Raw genomic sequence first — 26696 nt, 5'->3', positions numbered from 1 at the left:
AGCCCGGAAAACTCACAGCAACCCAGTGCTTAATCTGTGGCTGAAATCTGTTTATTACTCTCCAATACTTTTTAATGCATTCGCCCTGGCCTTTGGCTAACCTTTACTTCCCATTCCCAGTTATTTGGGAGCGCCTCCTTTCTTGCCTTACTCGCCTAACACCCCCAACCACAACATATCCCATCCTGCCTTGCTTCTCACTCCCGCCTCCGCCTGGCCCGCGTAGATACCGCCCGCCTACAAGTCCCACGAAGGTAGCTTCCTCTCTCCAAGATGCTTGAGATGCGTATTTCACCGCACTGCCTTCTGGGGGTTGGAGTGCAGGAAGGGGTTGAGGAGCGAACGGACTGCGCAGGCGCCGCCGCTCTCCCTGCCGCTCCTCCTAAGGGAAGCAGCGCCGCCATTTTCTCTGGCGGACCGTAGCAAGTGGGGCGGGTGGAGGCTGTTACGAGTTCGGTTACACGCCAGAAGCGCCGGTGAGTGGCCTGGCCTCATGTCGGGAGGGCGGAAGGAGAGGGAAGATGGAGGGAAGGAGGCCGTCGGAGAAGCAATGATGGCGGGGAGCGCGGTTGGGCCTTTGTTTCTCCGTTGCGCCAGCCTCGGTTGGGCCCTCGAGGAGCGTCTCGCGCGTGCGCGCGCGCTCTCTCTCTCGGTTGCCCCCCCCCCCCCCCCCTCTCTCTGCCTTGTATTTGCTTCCGAGGGACGGGGAATGCTTTCCCATTCAATTTCTGGCCCTTCTTTCCTCCCTTTCTGCTTTCCCTCCTCGTGTCTTAACACGTCGCTTTTTGCTCCCTTCCAGGTTCTCCGAGGCTAGGACTCGTCAGCGCATCTGAAACAGCCAAAGTTCACTCCATTCCGCGTGGAAGGTAAATAAATGCTAGGAAAGAAGCCTGAACTTTTCAATCGTCTGCTCCGCAAGTTGGCGAAAACTGCCTGTATACAACAGGTATGGGCAAACTTGGGCCTTCCCTCCAGGTGTTTTGGACTTTAACTCCCACCATTCCTGAAGCCCAAAACACCTGGAGGGAGGGCCCAAGTTTGCCCATACCTGTTGTATAAAACATGCCATTTTGATTTGATTTTACCTTATTTATTTACTTATTTATTCATTCAATACGCCATGGCTGTTTCAAACTGTGGATATTGGAGACCGACTTCTTTTTTTTCTGAACTGTTTCCTACTATGTTGGAGTAATCTCATGGGTCCTATCTACACAGGCAGTTTCAAACCAGCGTGGAAGAAAATGGTTTCGGTAGGCCGCTGACCCCATAGGAAACCTCGGAACCTGTTGGTGTCTCAGATAAGGATCGCACAAAACACAGGCCACCAATGCACATTAAGGGGTTTCTTTCACATGCTTTTGTGGGCGTTTGTAGTCAGCCTCACCCCACAGTTTAAAGTTGGATTGAACTGCATTAAATGGCCAGTCAGTGTAGATGGGCCTGAGGCTGTTAGGGTAGGAGGCTTGTTCTGTAGCCCATTTCGAGTGCACGATAGAGTTCTCTTTTTCTGAGCCTTTGCCTCTTGTTTGGAGGACCTTGCCAAGCTTTGAATTACAATTGGCCCTTGCAATCCATGACCCACCCTAGGCATCAAAATCTGTGGGTTATATACAATGGCCCGTTAAAGTGGCAATTGGGTTGCTGTGAGTTTTCCGGGCTGTATGGCCATGTTCCAGAAGCATTCTCTTCTGACATTTCACCCACATCTATGGCAGGGATCCTCAGAGGTTGTGAGGTCTGTTGGAAACTAGGCAAGTGAGGTTTATATATCAGTGGAAGGTCCAGGGTGGGAGAAAGAACTTGTCTGTTGGAGGCAAGTGTGAATGTTGCAATTTATCATCATAATTAGCATTGAAAATCCTTGTAGCTTCAAGACCTTGCTGATTCGTGCCTGGGGGAATCCTTTGTTGGGAAGTGTTAGCTGGCACTGATTGTTTATTCCCCTATTTTCAGAGTGTTTTATTTATTTACTGTCTTGAGGTTTTTAATACTGGTAGCAGATTGTGTTCATTTTCATTGTTTCCTCCTTTCTGTTGAAATTGTCCACATGCTTGTGGATTTCAGTGGCTTCTCTATGTATTCGGACATAGTGGTTGTTGGAGTAGGCCAGCATTTCTGTGTTCTCAGATAATATGCTACTACATAGAGAAGCCACTGAAATCCACAAGCATATGGACAATTTCAGCAGAAAGGAGGAAACCATGAAAAAGAACAAAATCTGGCTACCAGTATTTAAAAAACTCTAAAATCAGGACAGTAAATAAAGAATAACACTCAAAAATGGGAATTCCAGACATGAAACAATCAGGGCCAGCTAACATCTTACAATAAAGGATTCCTCCATGCAGGAATCGGACAGGCCTTGAAGTTGCAAGGCTTTTTAATGCTAATCATGATTAATGATAACATTCACACTTGCCTCCAACAGACAATAGTTCTTTCGCCCACCCTGGACCTTCCAGAGATATATAAACCCCCCATGCCTAGTTTCCAACAGACCTCACAACCTCTGAGGATGCCTGACATAGATGTTGGTGAAATGTCAGGAGAGAATGCTTCTGGAACATGGCCATACAGCCCGGGGTACTCACAGCAACCCACTGATTCCGGCCATGAAAGCCTTTGACAACACAAAGTGGCCATTGTTTTAAATCCCAACTAGCAAACATCAAGTTATTTGAATGTCTGATCTTTTAGTGGTCAGCTTGATAAGTGTCTCATGGTGAGGAGGCTTGTTCTGTGGCTGATTTTGGCTTATCACTGACATTAGGGGTGTAGTATGGCATTATCTTTTTCTGAGCCTTTTCCTTTTGGAGGACAGTGCCAACCTCTGAATTACACAAGAATTCCTTGCAACTTGAAAGCCTTCATCTGCCTAATGCTAGTGCAGTTGGTGCAAGGAAAAAGACCCCCTGAATTATTTATTTCAGTGGGTTACTTGTTAGTTTGTCAGGTACAGTCTGGATAAATTTAGATTCCTTTATAAATTGTTTGCATCTTTGTCGTCATGTAAAATTTTGTAACTGTTTTGAGAACATTCAAACAGAATTTTGGCATAATTATAATTCAACTTTTAATGAGCTAAGAATCTTTCCTTTTTGCCATTTAGAATAAAATGAGTGGCTGTCGTGTCTTCGTTGGACGTCTAAGTCCACACGCCCGAGAGCGAGATGTGGAGAAATTTTTCAAGGGATATGGTCGCATACGTGAAATAAATCTTAAAAATGGCTTTGGTTTTGTGGTAGGTATACCAAGCTAAATGATCACAAGCAGCTATCTGTACCTCATAACAGTTAAGCAACAGGACATCTGATTAAGTAAAATGCCAGAAACATAGCACTTGTATCTTTATTCTTGCTGATTTGTTATTTGGAAAAGAAAATACCTAAAGGATAAAATGCATTTTAGCTGAATTTTTTTTACCAATAGTCTTGATTTGTAAGTTGGTTATGTCCTAATGGGTTTACCTAAATATCTTTTTCAGCGCAGGCAACTCTCTCCACTCCTATAATTGGGTGTGTTGTATTTTTCATTTACCCTCTTTTCAAGGTCATGAAGATAGAAGAGAGGCAACTATCATTAGTGCTGAATGTTCTTTGCTTTATAGCTCTAATTGCTTAATATTGGTTCTTTCTCTTGGATGTAAACCTAAGTGCAAATGTTTGAGATGGCTGAAGACTTTATGCCTGAAAGAAGAAACTCCAGAGGGGGGGGGGGGGGGTTGCCCCTGGAATAGAAAAAAACTATACAGTCTACGGTGATATCTTTACATTTGTACTATAAGTTCCATAATTAGGTTAGTTGCATGAGAGTATACTCATTACAGCAGAACATCATTTGTTTGCTTTGAGAATTGCAGATGTAAATATGAGAAGTGCCTTTCTGCCTGACCACTTCACCTTTCTTTGAAAGAATCTAGCAATGAAGAGGCATTAGATGGCCCTTCAGCAGTCCATGCTCATATTTTCTGCACACCTTAGCTCTATGTACCGTGTTTCCCCGAAAATAAGACAGTGTCTTATATTAATTTTTGCTCCCAAAGATGCGCTAGGTCTTATTTTCAGGGGATGTCTTACTTTTCCATGAAGAAGAATTCACATTTTTTTGTTGAACAAAAAATTGAACATTTATTATATACTGTACAGTAGTTGCCATCACAAACCAGCATAACCAGACAAACTGTGAATCCTATCAAGAATTTCTTGTTACTACCATTATTTCCATGTACAACACGCTATGGTACATACATTAACCGATCCTGCATGCTCTGGTGTTCTGTTTGGCGGGCATGCTTCCAAACACAAACTTTGCTAGGTCTTACTTTCGGGGGATGTCTTATTTTCAGGGAAACAGGGTATGCCTGGGAGAACAAGCAAATCCATCCAGCTCTGACTGTTTGGAAAGCACAACAGCACTAGTGAGACATTCATCTTTCTTTACCACTGTTTCATGCAGGAGAGGGACAGAGAGTAAAGCATGTTACTTCCTCAAGATTTGATCATTTGAGTAAATTTAGTAGGGCTCATTGATTTGCATGTTCTGTTTCTCTTTTTAGCATCACTTGCTGCTTTGATGATCCACTTCCTTTGACCATCTGGCCAAGGGGATATTTTTCAGGGTTTGCAGGCTAGAATTTGCCCTGTCACGTTGTTTGTCTGTATAAAAATGTAGGTTTTGTTTTCTTGTAGAAAGAGATATATGTCTCAAAAAGTTTGTATTAGTTCGGTGGCTCGCCTTGTACTGATGCCTAATGATTTATGAAGGCATTGCTGTAAAGTTGACTAATTAATAACTGTGTAGTACAACTTGATGCATTTTAACTGTTCTGCTAAAAGTTTTTTTCATCTGGAAAGATCCAGAAAATGCATGTTAAAATTAATTTGAATTCATACATATCTTTTCCTGTTTCTTCCGAACATATCTGTAGAGGGAAAAAAGATGTTTGCCTTGCTTTCTCTTTGGTCAGGAGAGCGATTCATGTTAGGAAAAATGCATATTAGGTGAGGCAACAGCATAGTAGTGGTTATCAGCAGTAATTATATAGTAGTTCCCCCCATGGGCATAAATACTCTTAATACATGCATGGGCTAACTTAGGCTCTCCAGGTGTTTTGGAATTCAACTCGAGTAGGCTTTTAGGAATTGTAGGAGTTGAAGTCCAAACATATGGAGAGCCGAAGTTTGCCCATGGCTGCTCTAATGGCATCAAATCCCACCGGATCTCTTGGAAGCTGAATAAAGTCAATCCTGGTTACTGGTTGGGTGGGAGTTAGGGAATACCAGTGCTGTGTTTCAGAGGAAGGAACTGACCAATCAACCTATGGGTATTCTTTGTCTAAGAAAACCACTGTGTAATTCATGGGATTGTCATAATTCAATAGGCAACTTGAAGACACATACATATGGCTCAGTTCCAGGCTATTTGTCAAATCGCATCTCCTCGTATAAACCATTTCGACCACTGCAGTCAGCGGAGGAGGCCCTACTCCCAGTCCCACCCCTGTCTCAAGTGCAGTTGGTGGGAATGAGAGAGAGGGCTTTCTTTGTGATCACTCCCCATCTCTGGAATGCCCCCCCCCAAAGAAATAAAAATGGCCCCCTCCATTCTCTTATTTAAAAAACAAGTTCAATAACATATGGAGAGGGGGAGGATTAGAAGTTTACATGCAATCAAATGCACCATCTCCCTGGTACTGCTATCATGCCTTAATCTTAGTGGTCTTGGCTTACTCGGTATGGTTGGCTTACTGGCTTCACTGACCGTTTAATATTGAATAACCTTTTAAATAATGGTGTTTTGATATAATTTATGCTTAATCTATATATATATAAGAGTGATGGCATCACGGCAATTCACAAAACAACAAAAGTACAGGCCCCCCAACCTCAAAATTTGACAACACAACCCATCATCCACGCCTCAAGGTTGATACAACAAAAAGAAAAGAAAAATAAAGTCCTAATTAGAGGGAGAGCAATAATTTTTTTTATCCAATTGCTGCCAGTTTAGAGGGCTAATCGCTGCCCACTTGGTTGCCTAGCAACCAAGGGACAGCCAGGTTTCAGTTAGGGGACAGGCAGAGTAAGGCCTCACTTAGGCTTCTTCCACAGATTATCTAATTTGCACTGGATTATATGGCAGTGTAGACTCAAGGCCCTTCAACACAGCTCTATAACCCATTTATAGTCTTATATTATCTGCTTTGCACTGGATTATCTTGACTCCACACTGCCATATAATCCACTTCAGTGTGCATTTTATACAGTTGTGAAGAAGGGGCCTCATATAATCCAGTTCTAAGCAGATAATATAAGATTAGAAATATACTGTAGAGTCTCACTTATCCAACGTAAACAGGCCGGCAGGATAAGTGAATATGTTGGATAATAAGAAGGGATTCAGGAAAAGCCAATTAAACATCAAATTAGGTAATCGTTATACAAATTAAGCACCAAAACATCATATTATACAACAAATTTGACAGAAAAAGTACTTCCATGCTCAGTAATTCTATGTAGTATTTACAGTAGAGTCTCACTTATCCAACACTCGCTTATCCAACGTTCTGGATTATCCAACGCATTTTTGTAGTCAATGCTTTCAATATATCGTGATATTTTGGTGCTAAATTCATAAATACAGTAATTACTATATAGCATTACTGTGTACTGAACTACTTTTCTGACAAATTTGTTGTCTAACATGATGTTTTGGTGCTTAATTTGTAAAATCATAACCTAATTGAATGTTTAATAGGGTTATCCTTAATTCCACATTATCCAACATATTCGCTTATCCAACGTTCTACCAGCCCATTTATGTTGGATAAGTGAGACTCTACTGTACTGTATTTACAAATTTACCACTAAAATATCACAATGAATTTAAAACACTGACTACAAAAACATTGATTATGAAAAGGCAGACTGCGTTGGATAATCCAGAACATTGTATAAGTGAATGTTGGATAAGTGAGATTCTTCTTTAATATGAAATAATTACTGGGATAGAATAATGCAGAACAATATAATCTCTAAAACCAGGACAGTAAATAAACAGGGGAATTCCACACAGGAAACAAATCAGGGCCAGCTAACACCTCCCAACAAAGTATTCCCATCATCAAAGTTTGGAAAATCCTCTGTTTTCTCAGGGCCACAGACAGTAGAAGCACATAAAATATCGCAAACAACACCACTCTGAAAACAAGGGAATTCCAGACAGGAAACAATCAGGGCCAGCTAACACCTCCCAACAAAAAATTCACTCAGGGAGGAAACAGCCAGGCTTTAAAGCTGCAAGGCCATTACATCCTAATCATTTTTCCTAATTGCAGCATTCATACTTGCCTCCAACAAACAAAAAAACCCAATCAGAAATACTGTATATTCACAACCTTTAGGAAATAATATCCCCTGATGGCGCAGCGTGTTAAAGCGCTGAGCTGCTGAACTTCTGGACTGAAAGGCCGCAGGTTTGAATTGGGGGAGCGGAGAGAGCCCCCACTGTTAGCCCCAGCTTCTGCCAACCCAGAAGTTCGAAAACATGCAAATGTGAGTGCATCAATAGGTACTGCTCCGGAGGGAAGGTAACGCCGCTCCATGTAGTCATCCCACATGAACTTGGAGGAGTCTACGGACAACGCCGGCTCTTCGGCTTAGAAATGGAGATGAGCACCAACCTCCAGAGTAAGACACGACTGGACTTAATGTCTGGGGAAAACCTTTACCCTTGACCTTAACAACCACCAATTCCTCAATACTTTATTTCCCATACCACCATACTTCGCCACAGCAACGCGTGGCCGGGCACAGCTAGTGATTTTATATATGATGTTAAGGAAATTGGTGGGTTGTTTTCATTTAACTTCTGCTTCTGTTGTTGCTGTTGTTTTCCTTTTTGATATTTGATTAGTTTGTTTTTGTGTTTTTATTTATGTGTTTGGCATTGAATGTTTGCTGTTCTTGTTGGAATCCACCCTGAGTCCCCTCAAGGAGAGAGGGCGGAATGTAAAGTAGCAGTAGTAGTAGTTATTGTTGTTGTTATACACCCATCCACACAGTTGCCTGCACCTGTGAAGTACTGGAGCAATACAGCAAAATGTTACTGTGCCTGGGAAAAGAGTTATTTTTGACACTGCTCCTTTGAATATTCTGATGGCTTTTGTCTTTCTGGTGTTTTTCTGTCTGGAATGCAGAGCCAGTCTGTTCTGGTTTTTTTCACGAACAGTTCACTACATCGGTGCAGATTACTTACTATAACGCAGTAATTTGCTATGACATAGTAAGTAAAATACATTTGTCCAACAGGTTTGAAAGCAATTCAGCTTTTTTGTAGTGTTCATGCTTTCTAGTTGACGTGGTATAGTGATTTGAGTGTTTGGATTACCCTTTTGGAGCCCAGGGTTTTGATTCCTACTCAGCCATGGAAACCAACTGTGTGATCCTGAGCAAGATCTTAGGCAGAAGGTAGTGGCAGATCTTGTCTGAATATATATTACAAAGAAAATCTGATTGTAGGATTGTTATATATTGGAGTTTACTTGAATGTACATAACTACAAGTCGTTTTTGTACTGAAATACTGTGTTTTTGACCATCTGTTTTATGTGTTATTGTCAAATGATCAGTTTATGATACCGTCATGTGAAGGAGTTTTATTATGAGAGGAAATATATATGGAAAACACACATACATTGAATATGATTGCTACCATTTTCCAGTTGTTACTCAGGAAATATGCTAAGGGTGAAAATGTAGTTGCAGAAGTTTAAGTTGCAAAATTTGAGGGGTGTTATTGGCAGACCTGTACATGGCATAACTAGCATTTACTGTGGGACTGTTTTGAACAAGTGGAGCTATCCCATTAAGTCCTTTGTGAATAGAAATGTTTCCATATAATTTGACTGCATGTTGTGATAGAATGGGAGCAATTGCTATTGAACATGCCAATATGGGAGCAGTTGCTATTGGACATTCTAATATGTGCCAGTGTCCTTCTTCCTGGTGGCACATTATCCACCTGTATTTAGCATGAGTACATGAGTCAGTGATATTGCAGCCTCTGCTCCCTTACTGTGCCACAGTGTTGTCTTCCATTTTATAATGGTTCATTATTAGTTTTCTGCTGTCATGTGTAACAGAGCTTTAATCAGAAACTGCTCTTTTGCAGTTGCCAGGATACACTTTTCTTAATTTTAGAAAAAGAATCTGTCTCCGAAAGCACCACTTTTTAAAAGCATAATTTAACCAGATAAAGCAAATGTCATGTTTCCTCCCCTAAATGTAGATTTTGTGCAGAGAAAGCATAGAAAGTAAATCCAGCAGTCATATTTGAAATAGCAACAGCTGGCTTTGGGAAAATGAATTTTTCAGTGTTTCACTGTGATGCTTGAAGTTCCTTACTAGATATATGTAAGGAATCTGTTGGCACCATTGCAATGATTTAAAGACTTTTTAGTTACAATAGTCTTCTTTATCTAACCTTGCTGATTGGGAGTGATAGACAGTCAGTGATATCTACAAGGCACCACATTGGAGAAAGTGGAATTACAAGTTTCCCTTAAAACGCTCTTCAGAATTCAAAGTTCTAGTGATTTCACTTGGATTCAAAGGAAGGTATATGGAAGGTGAGAGTTAGTATTTCTACCCCACCTTCCTCTGACATCCCACTTCAGCCTGTGATGCCTTAAGGATATTTAGATCCATGGAGGCAACTGCCACTTCATTAGTGCTGATGACTTCTTCCATGCTGTGCAGTAGGCCCTCCTGCCTCACTTAACAGTCTACTGAAAAGGAAAAGGAAACGATCTTTTTTCCTCTACAAAGTTTGGGATATCCTTTGTTTAGGGTAGACCCTGGTACAAAAATACAGGGATCTAAAAGTCGGTCTAAGGTCCCACTCTAGAAAATGTCCCAGCCCATCTTTAGAGGACAATTTCCATGGCATACCATAATACATTCATATAATTTAATTTAAAATGTACTTTCTCTTTTTAAAATGAGTCCATTTTTGTATATGGAGCACTAATAAAATTCGAATTTGATTTTAAGAAAATTCTTCATGAAATGAGAGCCACAGTATGCACCAACCTAATGTGCTAGGTTCTGTTTCACCATATACTCAATGAAGGATTTGGAAGTTGTCTCTAAACTTTTGACCAATAAAATCTTCTTCATAGTTAACATATTTTATTATGTGTCTTCAAGTCATTTCCGATTCATGACAGCTCTTTCCCAGACTTTTGTTTGGGCAAGATTCTTCATAGAGGGTTTGTTCTTTCTTCTATGAAATCAAGTTGCTTTATATAAATGAAGAAATACCTGGAATTTGCAGCTGTTTCTGTATTCTCCATTTATATTTTTAACTGAAGTGTGTCAGTCTAGTTTCTTTTATACCTAAAAATGCAATCTCTGAAGAGTGTTAGGGTTAGGGTTAGTGTTGTCTCATTCTTTCTCCCATTACTCTTTTATCATTTTCTAGGAATTTGAGGACCACCGAGATGCAGATGATGCCGTTTATGAACTGAATGGTAAAGAACTATGTAATGAAAGGTAAATTTAACTTGAAATAAAACAATTGTTAGAGCAGCCGCAATTAGTAAATTGCTATAACTGATGCTTACTATTAACAGTGAATTAACCACAAATACATCATTTTGTTTTGGCAATTTGTTAACCTATTATTCCTAAAAGTAACTCCCTTTATTGAAGAATACATTCTAAATCACTTTGCTTGTAAATGAAAAGATTAACATTTATATTGTGATCTGGAGCATCTTATCCTTTTTCCTTCATTTAAGTCAAAGGAGGTGAACCTGGACTTTTCAGATGATACTGAAACACAACTCTCATTTCACTTTGACTATTTGCATGCTTGTTGGAGGTCATGGGAGTTGAAGTCAAATCGCTTCTAGAGGCTACCCTTGCACATTCCTGAATTTGGGATGGCATTATCTTCCTTGATAAAAGTAACATGGTGTCCAGCATTTTCTTGGTAGTCTTACATAATTTATCAGAAGTAACTACTAATTTTATCCTTTTGTCTCATTTTTTAAACTGAATAGTTTAAGGTATATTTTAAAACAAAATTGCAAATTTTTAAGTAATTCATTCAGCCAAGAAATTATTTTCCCATGTCCTCCAACTGATTGAAAAAGATAAGAAACAACAATGTTTTATCACACAGTCAGAAGTCAGGAGAGACTAACTTCTCCTAGAAACTGGCTTCTATTAATCCAGTACAAGAAGACTTTTTCAAACTGCAGTACAAATGAGACAACCCTAGGCTTTCATTTGTGTATTATGATAAGCATAGAGAGTTTGAGAGAAAATGCATAAGTTTAGAGACCTTCCCCTGTTCATACTCTCCTCTGTTCTTGAGCACAAACAGAAGAACTCCCACTTTCCCCTTGCTATCAGTACATGTAATGCAAAATATTGCCTTGACCTTTTTAGTCAGCTGCTGTCTATTCCTGAACAAATATACAGTAGAGTCACTTATCCAACATAAACAGGCCGGCAGAATGTTGGATAAGTGAATATGTTGGATAATAAGGAGGCATTAAGGAAAAGCCTATTAAATATCAAATTAGGTTATGATTTTACAAATTAAGCACCAAAACATCATGTTATACAACAAATTTGACAGAAAAAGTAGTTCAATATGCAGTAATGCTATGTAGTAATTACTGTATTTACGAATTTAGCACCAAAATATCACGATGTATTGAAAACATTGACTACAAAAATGCGTTGGATAATCCAGAACGTTGGATAAGCGAGTGTTGGATAAGTGAGACTCTACTGTAATTAAAACAATCAGGTATCTTACGAGTATTTCAGGTTGTCTAAAACAGATACATGTCGGAAAATGGTATTCTCAGAATGAGAGTCCCTTTCTTGTAGTGACCAGAGTAGATGCTTTTATTTTCAAATACTCCAGAAGTTTTCATTGATTTATATGGGTGCATTAAAAGAAAATGCATAATTTCAGTATGCTCATTTCCATCTGTCTTTTTTTCCCTCTTTGTTATGAAAGAGTTACAATTGAACATGCCAGGGCCCGGAGAGGGGGTAGGGGCAGATATTCACAACGGTTCAGTTATTACCAGTCCTACGGGGGTGGATCTAGGTAAGAATTTGTTTATTTTTTATTTATGAGAAATCTAAAAAGTATATTACTATGTTTGTACTTTATGTATTGGCAAGTTCTATGACTCAGAGTTGCAGAGTTGGAAGAGACCACATGGGTCATCAAGTCCAACCTCCTGCCATTCTTTTAGAGTTTCAGATATTTCATATTTGTAAGTCCTTATATGAAATTTAAAGGTCTCTGTACAACCAGCTGTGATTACTCTGTTATTTACCATTTAAATTTTTGGTAATGTCTATATAGTTAGCACAAAATTCTGCAAAGATTGTGAGATCTTGGTTTTTTAGGCTGACTTTCAACCATTTATTTTTAAATACCATATACACATACATACACTATATCCTAGCTATCTCACTGTGAAGTGACTTTTTACCTCCAAAACTGATGAAAATATGTGCTAGTGAAGTATTTAATTATTATTGTGCTGTAAGTGGCTCAAGGGGTTTATGGTTAAAATGTAATACTTTTTATAGTCACTGATATTCATTATGATGTTCAAGTTACATTCAGTTACGTGTCAATAGCCTAAACTTGTGATAGTTTCATAGAATCATAAAAGGAACTGCCAAAGCCATCTAGTTCAGTTCCTGCCATATTTTCTTAAAATATAAACCTCAAGTGAAAAATACTTGTATCTTGAAAAGCTTATGATGGCCCAGTGTTAGCAAAATCTACATCAAAATAAAATGTGTGGTTTACAAATCTATAGTGATCATTATATAATATGTATTTGTTACACGTGTTTGCTAGTCTCTTATAAAAAAAGTTATTCCTGAAAATGTTTCTCACACAATGTAGATAATTGCTTTTTCCACTAGAATCTCCTGTTTGATGTAGTCTCTTTTAAGAAATTGTTTAGATACTTATAATAAAAGCCGCTTTGGCATAGTGTATTTGTATATTATTCAGGCGCGTCCTTTTTCCATTCCAGTGTTGAATGGAAACAAATGGAATGGAACAACACATTTTGCATATTAAAACATTCTGTTTAGATTATTTTTCATTTAGTACAGTGATGTTATTTTGTGATGATAATTTTAAGAAATTGTCAGGGGGTGCTGTGATTTTTAACTTTGAATGTGTTTTAATTGATTATAACTGATTTTAATACTGTTTATATTTAATACTGTTTTAATGTTTGTATTTTTGTATATTTTAAATTGTATGCTAATACTTTTATGTTAAGTCACTTTGAGTCTCATTCAGGAGAGATAAAGTGAGGTATAAATAAATATAATAATGTTACTGCAGTAAGGACAAGGTTAAAAGTGAACTTTAAAAGAAGGATATAGGAAAGGTTTTAATGGGCATCTGGCATGGTAGTCACATTCATGACATTTGGCATATGGTGTGACAAGAAGGGATTTCAGAAGTGACTTCTACTTAAATACCTTGAAGGTTTGGATATTCTGAAAATGTGAGGCTCTTAGAGACAAACAAGTAAAATTGAATTGATTCTGCTTCCATGTTCAAAGGGAAATTTGATGGTTGTCATGTTTTGTAATATGAAAGAACCATCACCTTGGGTGGATTTTGACAGCTAACCTGAAATAATGAATGTATAATTCTCTATTCATATTACCATTTTACAATTTGTGGCTGTGATGACAGGAAGCTGGATCTTATAGTACCAAATGCATTGATATAATACGGACTATCGTGTCCTATTCACTGGAGATTATTGAAGTTAACACAATACTATATACCTTCAGCATAGCCTGATCCATTCCTAAGATTGATTCATGCAGGCACATTGATCATGTGTCTTGTGTATGCTAACTGTATGAATTTTACTAACAGAATTAACATTAGATGACATCTTCATATATAGAAGCCATTCACTGATTATCATGTGTGTGAACTAGTCTTTTTGCCTCCGTCTTACTGTTTTCGTATGTACTCATTTTGCCTTACCTACTACAAACAGTGTGACACCTGCTTGATGGTCTTGCCCTGATTTAAATAGAGCATGATCATATTTCTAAAAAACAGACTAGCTTTCAGAGCAGCATGCATTTTAATTTTGGGAAGGGAGAAGCATAAATGGAATAATGGGAATACTTGTAAGGGTAATTGATTTAGATCTACCATGTCTATTTAATTACTTATCTTTTTGGCTAGTTACTATAAGTTTCTATTGATGTGTTTGTTTACTGCTTTGATATGGTTTGGTTTGTTTCTATTGTTTTTTATAACATTTAATGTCCGCGATCTTTTGTTGGAAATCACCCTGAGTCCTCCCAGGGAGATAGAGAAGGTTATAAGCAAAGTTTATTATTATAATTATTATTATTATTATTTCTCTTGTAGCCAGTATGGTCCACCTCTTCGTACTGAACACAGGCTTATAGTTGAAAATCTTTCTTCACGCGTCAGCTGGCAGGTGAGTTGGACTTTATGTTAAATAAGATTTCTCTTACTCAAAAATGGTCTTATTTGGTTTCCTGAAGAGAGTAACATAAAATGTAACATCACTGTTAAAAGAGAGTCAGAAAACTTTATTGAAGCCAAGGCTTAAAGTTATTTGATATAAATATCAACATATAAGCATTTAGTCAGTGAATTCTTTAAAAAACAACACAACCTAAAATGCTGATTAGTGTTTCTTGGACAACTATAATCTTCATCTAAAAAGAACTGTGAAAAGTCAATTTTAGACATGTAATCTTTTAAATTAAAAGGCAGGTCTCATTCAGTGATAAAATCTGTGGCTTGTTTCCAGTTTGTATCTGGCTTTAATAGAATGAACAGAATAACCACATAGTTAAGACTATTGGTTTTCTTTCTAATAAAGGAATGATTATATATTACCTGTACTCTTCGGGAGGTTTGTCGCTTATATTGGCTAGCTGGACTGTATTTAAAATATATCTAACTTGCATATGAATTTATGCATTGTACAGAAGTTTTTGGTTTCCTTGCAAAGTGAGCTTTTTTTTAATTGCATGAACTAGGTTGTCTAAGAGTAGATTCATACTATAAACTTTTATTTTAAATTGTCTATGATGTCCTTTTCTCTTAATTGTATTTTGCTAATGGGACTGTGTAAATTCAACAGCTGTCTGTAAACATTTCCCTGCAAATCTGAACCATTTCATGTTTGAAATATTCGGAATTATGGGTTCATAATACCTGTACTGTTTTTTCTTCTCTCCTTTTGTAATATTTTAATATGCTAAATTGTCAATTCTAGCCTACCTTACTGAAATAATAGAATCATAGGATTGGAAGGGACCACCAAGGGCCCTCTTATCCAACTCCCTGCTGTGCAGGAACACATAATTGCATCTCTCCTGACAGTTAGCTGTCTAACCTCTGCCACATTCCAAAGGAGAAGATTCTCTTCTTGTCAGTTTTGTTCACTGTTCAGTTTTTTTTACAATTATACATAGAAATTGGAACTTCAATGGCATGGACAATCCTGTCTGTCATATTCAATGATATATTTTGAGAATTTTGCCTAGTTCCTTCATAGTGGCCCTTCCAAACAAATGTACTATACAAGCAGGTAAACTATATAAACCAAATGTACTGTATTCACTGCATTCCCCATGTGGAAGAATGAAAATGCTTTGAAGGGGATGGCACTAGGAAGTCTTCTTTCACTACCGCTGTTAACAAATCTCAAAACTAAAGTTTGAGTGAGGAAACAAAAATTGAGTTTTAATTGAATCAGTAAAATTATGTTTGAATGTGGTTTTATGTGCAATTGTTTTTGGAAACACAAGCCAATTATTTAATTAGGATAGGCCTATTTTCATAACATAGTTTAATACGTTCTACAAAAGCTGAAGCTTCACTTTTGCTATATGTCATATACTAATGTCTTGAAATTGAATATTTCACAAGTTAATTCCTTCCACCATTTTGGTTGTGTCCTGAATAGTAAGATTCTGTTATACTTTGGTTACCATCCATTCTAAACTTAATATTAATTAGCAGACTATTGTGGTATGGCTATATAGCATTTTTAGCTAATCTCAAGCTCATTATTTTTTCAATTCATGTAAATTTTAGAATGGGAAATGAGTGCTAGAAACATGACAAACAGGGTTTTCCTTGGCAGCTTGAAGTAACAAGGGGTAGGAACTGGCTAAGCTTGAATGTGTAGAAACTGGGCATAACGTTGTATAGAAGAAACTACTACTGGGAAAAGGAAACATCAGTGGCCAGCATATGAATTGGGGGGGGGGGGCTTGCTGAAGAATGAAAAACTCCTGAGGATGTAGAGAAGTCTGACAAATATATTATTTTTAAATTAATTGGGGTTTTATTGCTGTTTTACGTATAATTTGATCAATTTTATAGTTATTAATTTATACTTTTCTGTATTTTGTTGTATTTGTATATTGTTTGCTTTCTGTGAACTACCCCGAGTCACTTCGGGGAGATGGTGGTGGGATACAAATAAAGCTTTATTACATTATTATTAAATATAAATATATACAGTATATGGAATATATATGATACATTACAGCAGGATCCATTTTAGAATAAAATGCATCTATTTAACACATAACTGCTAAAGATAGTATAGTAATCAAAATAAAATGAGTGAATTAAAGTACTTTTTTCAGTTTCCACTATTTTCTTTGAATTTTTAAAATATGATATTTCAGAATTATAGTTACTTTCTTGCATGTTAGAAAAAAGTGTTTGCTGCTGCAGTTTGTTACAGGTATTTACTAAAGTGTTGTACAAAAGAACACATAATATATATCTGCCAGAAGGAGATTTGAATGGATGGAAGAGAAAAGCAAGATTATATATACAATTCATTTTTAAAATAACCATGTGGAATGTTCACTGATAAGTGTCTATCCATGGGTGGAGGGGCTTGGTGACAATTGGTTCTTAGAAGAAGAAAATGCTAGCTGACCATACCCAAGGACCCTTTATCTACCGTCTGATACGTTACTCTGGCTTGTGATATGCATCAGGGAATGGTACAAGCAAGCTTTTTCTCCCCAATATTGACTGGTCCACTTTTAGTGCCTCTTAATTTGAAGTGTTCATTTGAGCTGCTATGGATATTCTTCCATTAATTTGGTTTGGTTACAGTTATGGGAAATGTTTTACTTTCTGTCCAAGACTAGGTGCAAGTTGGAAACTTGTGTCTCAAACTTTTTAATATATTTTCTGAAATTTGGGCATGTTGTATTTGTGTCTACTCTTTCTGACATCACAAGGATGCAGATGCTCCTGGATACTTCTTGTATATTTATTTTTATTCCACCTCATATAATAAGATCTCTGGGCAACTAAGAGTAAAATCAGAACAATTTAAAATGTAAGACTGTAAAATGTTACAATACACAAAATTTCAACATTTTAAACATTAAACATGGCCTAATTTTAAAAGTTCTATTTAAAACAATATAAAATGTTACATCAGTACACAAAGTGAAGTGTCCAAAGGCTTTTGTAGAAGGCCAGGTTATAAGACAACATTTGATGCCATCCAAAAGAAAGGAATTTCATATCTGGCTGGTCCATTCGCTCATACAGTATATTGTTTCCATTACATTACAGCAGTAGTAACTATCAAGCCAGTTTTCTAGTTTACAGTGAGACTAACCTGTGCCTTTTATGATAGTTCTCTTGCATTGAATTTAGGCATTTGTACTGAATATCAAAAAAAAATCTTGAATATGAACTAGATCTGGTGTACACTACTGCCTCCTTTACACATACAGGAATGGTGTGCTACTCTCCTTTCTTGGGTGAATAGTTGGAGCTACTCCTTCTGACAGTGTAGCTTTATGAAATTCCTTGGATGGGACTTTCACGCCTAACCTAGAAAAATAGCCAGAATCACTTAGTCAACTTCTTTGCATGGTGGCTTTCTGGATAGAGCAGTTTGATTTTGAGTGCCTTCCCAGCCTCAGGGCTAAGAGCAGCTCAAGGAAAGCAAACACATTCTAAGAAACATAAAGGCAGTGATTATTATACTGAAGGTTTTTAATTACAAAGTTAAACATTTCTGTTCAAATCTGTTTTGCTGCCATGATACAAACTATTGGCTGCTTTATGGAAAAGCCATGTATGCTTTGGGTATATGTGAGATTACCAATTGTATGAGAAACACTAAATAATTTCAGGCATTGGTTTATCTCAGAGGCTGCTCAATGTTTACAGAATTTATACTTTTCTTGAGAAAAAAGTGGTGACTAATTTGAAGATGGTGTGGCAGATGTTCATGTCTGCCTCGTGAGGGCAGGGAAAATCCATGCACATTTCCTTTTCATTAATTTACTTTGTCATTTTCTGTACAGTTTGAAACAGGAAATGCTAAATAGCAAAATGTAGAACTTTCTAATGTATTGTTTCCCATTTTAACATAGCTAATTGCATAATCTGCTCAAGCCCTTATCACTTAGTGCCCATCAGGATCAAATAGAGAAACTTTATCTAAATGAAACCTTTGTAAAGATTTAAACTCACTGATTTTGCTAAGGCTGGCATAGTACTAATAATAATAATATTGAAGTGCAGTTTGAAATACAGTACACCAATAACTTTAAAGACCGTTGATGTGCTGTTAACCTCTTGTGAGAAGTAGTTTCACATTTCTTGCATTTGATCATTAGTTCTTTTATATTATGAGCAAATAGTGCAAAACAGCAGAGCCAGGACTTTAAACTCACAGGTTCTCTGAACATGTGCCCTGATATTCAGGACTTAATAAATAATATCTTTTGAATCCAGCATGCAGCTAAGTAAACTTTTATTATGAACATGCATACATTTTCTTTACCAGGCCTCCTTTTGATTATGAGTAGAACCTCATTTTGTCATAGCTAATTTTCCCCTTTCCTTTACAAGTTTTTTCACATACTTCAGATAGGAAACCTACAAACCTTGGCCTCATGTAGAAAGGTGTAGCAACACAGTTACTTTCCTAAATGGTCTCTGACCAGACTCTAGGTAGTAATATTTAAGATGAGAACTTTGGTACATCTTCCTTCTCCATGTGCCTAGTGTGCTAATTAAATATTAAATTTACAACAAGTTTCAAATAGACATGCAATCCTCATTTCATATGCAGTATAGTCAGATTTTAAAATGTAAATGTGTGCTTTTGTATGTATATTTACTTGTGCTGTCAAAGCTAAAGAATTGCTAATTATACAAGGATTGGTTAAAACAATTATTTAACTTTGTGTCTTATTTACCGTGGATGTAATTAGTTTGAAATATTTGTAACATAATTTTTAATTATATGTTATGAAATTTATATGGTGAGAATTCAATCTTACAGATGCTAAGTACTCTGGTCTTGACTATTCAAAATTCTTGTGCTCATTGTTTTAGCATGACCAGAACCATTACCACTAGTAGATCTTGTTAGACGTTTGAGATGTGCATTTAACAATGTCATGTAAAATTTGGACTGGAGTGCTCTGCATGTTGTAGAATTGATTGCTTCTCTGAAGAAATGTCTGATCTTGAAACTGTATAAAGGTTCAGCTTTTCAAACTGTTTGATTCACATGTTAGTTTGTTTTAAGACTAAAGTGAACAATATTAAGCACTGAATAAGTTGAGGCATCCTATAAACTGTCGTTCAGTTTTAGGCTTTTTGTTTGTATTTTTTTTCACAAATATATATCTAACCAAGTTCATTTTGAACCTCTTTTAACAGCCTTGCTTTGGGTTAGCCCTCGTTTCTCTTGTGTGGAGGAGAAAGAACCCAAGAGGTTGGGGTTCCTAGTGGCTGAATTTCTAGGGCTTGGCCTGTTCTGAGTTTTCCCTTTGGTACCCATGACACACCTATCTTGGCGATGTAGATCTTGGTTGGCCCACAGCTCGATTGGCTAGCACAGGTCAACCTCAGGTTCTAGAGCTGCTTCCGGAGACTGTGTCCAGTGCTTTCAGGGTCTCTGGTACATCTCCCTGAAGCGCAATGCTATGATCCATTCCTCTGCCCCTCCCATGTAAGGGAGATCCTCTTGGTCTGCTAGGCAATTATTGGACAAGCGACTCTTTGCTTAAGGTACCTGCTTATATCAACTGACCTCTTGTGGTATATTGTGGTAAGTAGCCTATGGCTATAAAATGTCAGCTATTATTTGGGGCACTTTGTAAAGGTTTAAGGTTATAATTCATAATCAACTTGTTGTAAGACATTGTTAATGCTTAAATTGAATAGTGTTTGCAACAGTCTCAATTTCATTAAATGCAAGTCTCTGTTAAAATAACACTGAGGTTGTGGCACGGACTGACAAAAGCCAGGAAGGTTGTTGTTGCGGCCTTTTGAGAGTTTGTGACAAAATCTTAGCATTAGCTTAATAAAGACGTTTGTGTTTAATTTTTTTTGTGTAGAAGTGGAAAGGAAAATGTTAGCCGGCAAACCTTTAATATACTAGCAATCTGAGACCAGTTTTGATCAAATCCTTGCATTTAATAATGCCTTTCAAATGTCACATAGTTAAATGTATGTGGTAATCCTTTAAATTAACAGTATAGTGTTATATGTGAGCTATTAGATTAATTTTGCTCGTAATAGCCATAAGATATGGGATTTTACTATAATTGTTAGCCTTAACCAGAAAGCCTGTTTAACATCGTTTATTGAGTTCTTTTTTTTATAAACTGAAATGTAACTTTTACTGCAGGATTTGAAAGATTTCATGAGAAAAGCTGGAGAAGTTACCTTTGTAGATGCTCACAGAAACAATCCAAATGAAGGGTAAGAGTGATTTTTATATTTAGTGTATTGATTCAGATAGCTTTTTAAAAAACACTTCTAGTGGGTAAACCTTCTATATAGGATAATCAGTTTTTGAAAATATGTTCACATCTAGAATTGCCATTTGGTATAGAGGGAGCTGTTCAGAATTTGAATTTCAGAGCAACTACGTGTGTCTCTTTGGATCTCAGCCATTGGAGTCATAGTGTTATTGCAACATCGTCATAAGGAAACTCCCTGTAGTTGTAAAATCCACAGGCTTGGCAGAAGGAAAGGAAGTAGCATACTCCACTGGACCTGTGCTTCCAGGTTTCTTCCCTAGGTGACTATATTGAACCTTTTGGCTATATAATGTTTTTGTGCAATTTCCTCAAAAGGAGCAAGGAATCTATTTCCTGGTATCCTAAAAGCATCAAACCACATCCTGGTCTTTTAGCACCAATACGTAATGTGATTATAGGATTTGAAGAAAACTAGAATTACTGCTAGACCAATTAGGAAACAAACTGCTTATGATTTTAAAACGCAAATATTTCTCTCTTGCCACCAATCACAAACTCATATGGCACTTTTGCTCATGGTTGTAGTGTTGTGGAGTTTGCATCATCTAGTGACATGAAGAGTGCAATGGACAAGTTGGATGGCAGTGAGCTGAATGGGCGCAGAATCAAACTAATTGAGGATCGCAAAAGACGCAGGTATGTTTCTCCACAAGAACATCTGATAGGTAGATGGTATCTATAGACTCCTGGTGAATAAAACACTACTGCACCAGATCTTCTCCCTGAAGTTTAATTTGCTCATGTCTGAATTAGGGCCAGTAGCAGATATGCTGCTTCATGTGCTCTTCTAGCTGTCATTCCAGATTGTGCAGGCAACCATTATTTCCTATTAGTCATTGGTTCGGTCTGTTCCCAGCTCAATATAGTCAGTCTCAGCAGCTGAAAAATGTTTCATCCTATGATATGATTTCAAGGAGAGTAGAAGAGAACTATGTGTCCATTCAGCAGCATTAGAAATTAAGCTTAGTGGAGAATATAAATTTAGAAATAGTTGCACAGTTTCCTCCTTTACTCCAGTTTATTTGAAATATTTATTTATTTATTTATTTACAGTATTTATATTCCGCCCTTCTCACCCCGAAGGGGACTCAGGGCGGATTACAATGAACACATATATGGCAAACATTCAATGCCAACAGACAAACAACATTCAGTTTTAGACAGACACAGAGGCATTTTAACATCTTTCCAGCTTCATGATTCCGGCCACAGGGGGAGCTGTTGCTTCACTGTCCATTGGTGGCTGTTCTTCCTCATTCTTTTCCTCGTGTTTTGCTGGCAGTTTTATGGTGTTGTAGATTAGTTAAATTAGCCTCCCGCATAAAGCGTACCTAAATTTTCCCTACTTGACAGATGAAACTGTCTTTCGGGGCTGCATAGGTCAACAGCAAGCCGGGGCTATTTTTTTTTAACTGTCAGAGGCTTAACCCGACCCGGGCTTCGAACTCATGACCTCTCGGCCAGTAGTGATTTATAGCAGCTGGTTACTAGCCAGCTGCGCCACAGCCTGGCCCCTAGGTATTGTTTTCATTCCCACTCAGAAACCATCACTGTTTGTAGCCAGGTGAATAACAAATCACACAACAACAAAGAAAGTCTTGTGTTGTTGAAGGCTTTCATGGCCAGGATCACAGGGTTGTTGTGTGTTTTCCAGGCTGTATGGCCATGTTCCAGAAGTATTCTCTCCTGACGTTTCACCCACATCAATGGCAGGCATCCTCAGAGGTTGTAAGGTATAAAATCAGTAGATTGGTGAATTGTCCTGAAACTTGGTAGGCCTGCAGTTGTATATGGGGTCTAAAACTGAGGTAGCTTTCATAAAGATAGGCCTTAAAATGACTGAGGATTGAGCCTTTAAATTTTCTCATTGTAGCCAATGGGCCGAAGCTTTGCCTAATAAAAATGGCAAAACTCCTCCCAATTCGAGAAATTTCCCGGTAAACAGAATGAAGGGTTAGCTGAAAATGGACCCCGAGAAGGTGTGCCTTTTGGCTGAATTACCACTCACTCACTTTGTTGTAGAATCAGCAGTCCAATCCAATTAACAAAGCCTTTAACGGCGAAGCTACATTGTACAAAGTCTTTTTATGCATATAACACACTTTTTCTCCTCATCTTTCGAGCTGTCCTTTAAAAAAAATTACCCTGCTGACTGTATAAAAGATGTGCCCTTTCTTGTTTTAAATATTTTTTATAAAGATGTGCCCTTTCTGATGCATCAAACTGCTTCTCAAACATTTTAATAATAATAATAATAATAATAATAATAATAATAATAATAATAATAATAATAATAATTTTATTATTATACCCCGCCCCATCTCCCCGAAGGGACTCGGGGCAGCTTACATGGGGCCAAGCCCGAATAGAACAATAAAAACAAGACAAGAAACCAATAAAACCAATAATCAAACCATAAAAACAAGTCATAAAAACCACATACAAAGATAAAATGTTAAAATCATGAATAAGGTTCAAAGAATCTAGGCCAAAGTACTAAGAGTGCAAATAAATCCTATCATCAAGGGAAGGAGGTTACTCAGCTGTAATGGCTATAAAGTGCCATTATAATACTAATAATAATTTTAATGTTTTTACAAAACACAAAACTATAATGAAATGTCTTTGCTTAAGTCCAGTTGCTTTGAGTTAAAATGTTGTGTGCCTTCAAGTCATTTCTGACTTGTGGCAACCTTATAGCACCTATCATGAAGTTTCATAGCAAGATTTGTTTGCCTTTGCCTTCCTCTGAGGCTGAAAAATTGTAAATTGCCCAAGATCACTAAATTGCTTTTCATGACCCAGTGGGTCTCCAGAATCTTAATCCAACACTAAAACAGTACACCATGTTGGATGATTTTTTTTAAAATGTCATTCCTGGATGCAGGGATGGAAGGAACCTTTAACTGGTGTCTAGAAGGTTTGAAACTATTTTTGTTTTGTGTGTGTGTGTGTGGGGGGGGGGGGGGTTGCTTAAACAGTGTTTGCATGGCCTAGTTTCATTTCACACGTGCATCACATTGGTTTTGAATAATAAGTTCACTAAAACATGTTGAACTGTTTTTCTGTTCTGGAATGTAGGAACCTATCCCTATTATTTTCATTTTATCTCTAACTCTGGTTCCAGATTATCTATTAAAGAAACAATGACTTCCAACACATCTACGTTATTAATTAAGACATATCTATATTATTATATATGTAGATTTGTGTCTTTTCCAATAATAATTTTAGGCCAGGTGGCAAAACAGCTAATGGCAGCTTAGGCCGTTCACTGTTTTGATGGCTGCTTTGCAAAGGACAAAGAGGCAAAAGGCAGCCATGGAGGAAAAGGGGGTGGGGAGCAGCAGCAACAGCAGTCTCCTTAGCTCCTGGGGCTTGCGGAAAGTCAGCAAAGCAGTGAACACCCCAGGAGCCAAGGAGGCTGCTCCTGCTCCTGCTCCTCCATGGGCTTCTTCGCCTCTTCATTCTTTGTTCCTGGGGCCTGCAGCAAAGCAGCTCACGGCTCCAGGAGCCTAGGACGAAGAGGCAAAGACAGCCAGGACCTACATACTGCAGCTGTGGCCGCCTTTGCACCTCCCTTCCCTGCTAGCCGGGGCCACTGCCTCACCAGGGCCATCTCCCTTGCCAGCTTCCTCTATTTTTCCTTTTCTCTGCCTTTTATTTCTCCCCTTTCTTCTTGCACCTTCTTTCTATTCTCTTTCCTTCTCTCTGCATCTTCTTTCTCCCCTTTTTTTTTGTTTCAGGGTCTTGAAAATTGAGTTGTGCATTAGATTCGATAGTTCACTAGATTCAAGTAAATACTGTATATAAGATTGGATGCAGGCAAATTATTTGATTGAATATGAATACTGGATATTGAGTGTCACATGAGAATTCTTGAAATGTTTTCATTACAAAATGTCTTCAATCTTTATCAGAAGCAGATCCCGTTCCAGAAGTTATTCGAGATCTCGCAGCAAGTCTAGGTCTGCAAGATCTTCCAAATCGAGCAGCAAGTCTCGCTCCCGAAGCCGTACCCCTGACAAGAGGGGCTCTAGGAGCCGCACCCCTGAGAGGAAGGGGTCTGAGAAGCACCCCCAAAATTCCTCCCCATCTCCTCCCCCGGCCAAGAAGAGGTCCCGCTCTAGGTCAAGCTCTGCTGAGAGCCGCAGTTAAGGTATTTTGAGAGGTGTATAAATATTCCACTTTTAAGTCGAATTTTCTATAAGCTTGAATAAGTTGCAAATGGGAGAGAGGGAAAATTCACCCAGTGACCATAGGCCTCTAGAGAATGGAGCTTATCCAACCCTCGTTCCACCCTTAATAGAGTTAGGTAAAGTGTAACCAGTAACAATAACAATTTGAATTGGAAAATTATAATGATCCAGATGCCCTTGCTGAGTAAAGCAGCCCATGTTGAAGTTAAATGTGACGGACAAAAGACACAGACTGTAGTGCCACTGTGGCTCTGCTTCTTCTTTGCATATAGATTATCTTCTCCTGACTTAGCATTGACTAAACCATCGTGGCTGAACTGAGCTAGTGATTAACATGCAGTTTTGAGAACCTCTCCTTTAATGGCTCACAGAAGGCTATCTGGATTGTGAAGGGATAATTTTATTTCTTCTGAACTCATGTTGACATGAAAAAATAACAAACCAATGAAGTTGTTTATGTTATCCATTTAAGCAGATGCTGTGCATTTTGAAATGATAAGCTGTAGTCAGGAAGTATCTATCTTTCTTCGAATTCCATCAAGATTGGTTGCAGTGTTTTTCATGACTCAGTTCATTTTATAAATGATCTTAGCATAAGGGAGACCACAGTGCGGCGTATAGGAGAATATTCAATCTGCTTCATTTTACAGAGAAAAATTAAAGAGATATAACATTTCTTGCAATCTGAGCTTGTATTTTGATATTGCAAAGAGAGCATTGTTCTGTGTGACTACCAGTGTGTGACATTAAAAATTGCAAGGTGTAATGGTATCAGAAGCAGTAAATTGTCAAATTTCATAGCGCAGGGTTATTTTCAAACTGTTGAAACACATTTTCAACAAAAATTTAATGTGATGTGAATTTATTAATGCTAAAACATAAACAGGCATTTTCATTTTACAAAATAGGTAGTACTTTGTTAACTTTAATTTTGTGATCACTAAACTGTCTGGCTTCCACACCTAAAATGAGGGAACCGGGTTAAAATATTTGTAAACAATTCTAAAATGTTTAAATGTATTGATGTGATACAGTAAATACAATAAATGTTTCTCCCCTGCTTTATTGTAGCTTCAGCAATGTTTCTGTGTTGCTCATTAAAATTTAAGTTGGTAAATTTTTTCTTGGTTAGCAACAGTTTTTATTTTCAATAAAATTGATACATAATGAAACTATCTTGTCAGTCATTATTCGTTCTCTGCCAGTAAGTGTTTTGATCTTTAGTGCAGCAGCTGTGTAACAAAGATGAACTCCATGTTTGGCTTTATTGAGAAATTTAATAATAATAATAATAATAACAATAACAACAACTAGTTTCTTCTTATATCCCGCCCCCATCTCTCCAAAGGGACTCAGGGCGGCTTACATGGGAACCAAACCCAGCATAAACGAGGATTACAAGGTAAAACACAATTAAAAACATATAACAAATAAACAATATACATAATTAATACAGCAATACAAATAGATGCTATGGTCACTTAGAATAGTTGTATAATTTTGATCAGCTCTCATCTAAAAAGATATCATGGAGCAAACGAACCCAAAGGGTGTTCACCAATTCGTCGTCTTCATCTTGGAAAGAAGTC

At 37.7% G+C, this 26696-nt stretch overlaps 1 protein-coding gene across 1 annotated transcript; it reads left to right on the top strand.

Moving 5' to 3' along the window:
- The first annotated feature begins 320 nt into the window (after positions 1 to 320).
- Positions 321 to 26279, top strand: LOC100556404 (serine/arginine-rich splicing factor 5). The gene is made up of 9 exons (XM_003224868.4): positions 321 to 476; positions 800 to 866; positions 3113 to 3244; positions 10485 to 10555; positions 12042 to 12134; positions 14466 to 14538; positions 20773 to 20846; positions 21434 to 21544; positions 24829 to 26279. Exons 3-9 carry the CDS (start codon positions 3119 to 3121, stop codon positions 25064 to 25066), a joined length of 786 nt encoding a protein of 261 aa, XP_003224916.1. The 5' UTR covers positions 321 to 476; positions 800 to 866; positions 3113 to 3118; the 3' UTR covers positions 25067 to 26279.
- The last annotated feature ends 417 nt before the right edge of the window (positions 26280 to 26696 follow it).

The sequence above is a fragment of the Anolis carolinensis genome, chromosome 1 (assembly GCF_035594765.1).
Source record: "Anolis carolinensis isolate JA03-04 chromosome 1, rAnoCar3.1.pri, whole genome shotgun sequence".
NCBI classification, from domain to species: Eukaryota; Metazoa; Chordata; class Lepidosauria; order Squamata; family Dactyloidae; genus Anolis; species Anolis carolinensis.
Note: the sequence above shows the minus strand (reverse complement) of the source record. Positions and strands in the feature narration are given on the sequence as shown.

Coding starts and splice junctions, on each gene's coding strand:
- LOC100556404 (XM_003224868.4), top strand. CDS start 3,119: ATGAGTGGCTGTCGTGTCTTCGTTGGACGTCTAAGTCCACACGCCCGA. Junction 12,135..14,465: donor TCCTACGGGGGTGGATCTAG/GTAAGAATTTGT, acceptor TTTCTCTTGTAG/CCAGTATGGTCCACCTCTTC. Junction 20,847..21,433: donor AGAAACAATCCAAATGAAGG/GTAAGAGTGATT, acceptor TCATGGTTGTAG/TGTTGTGGAGTTTGCATCAT.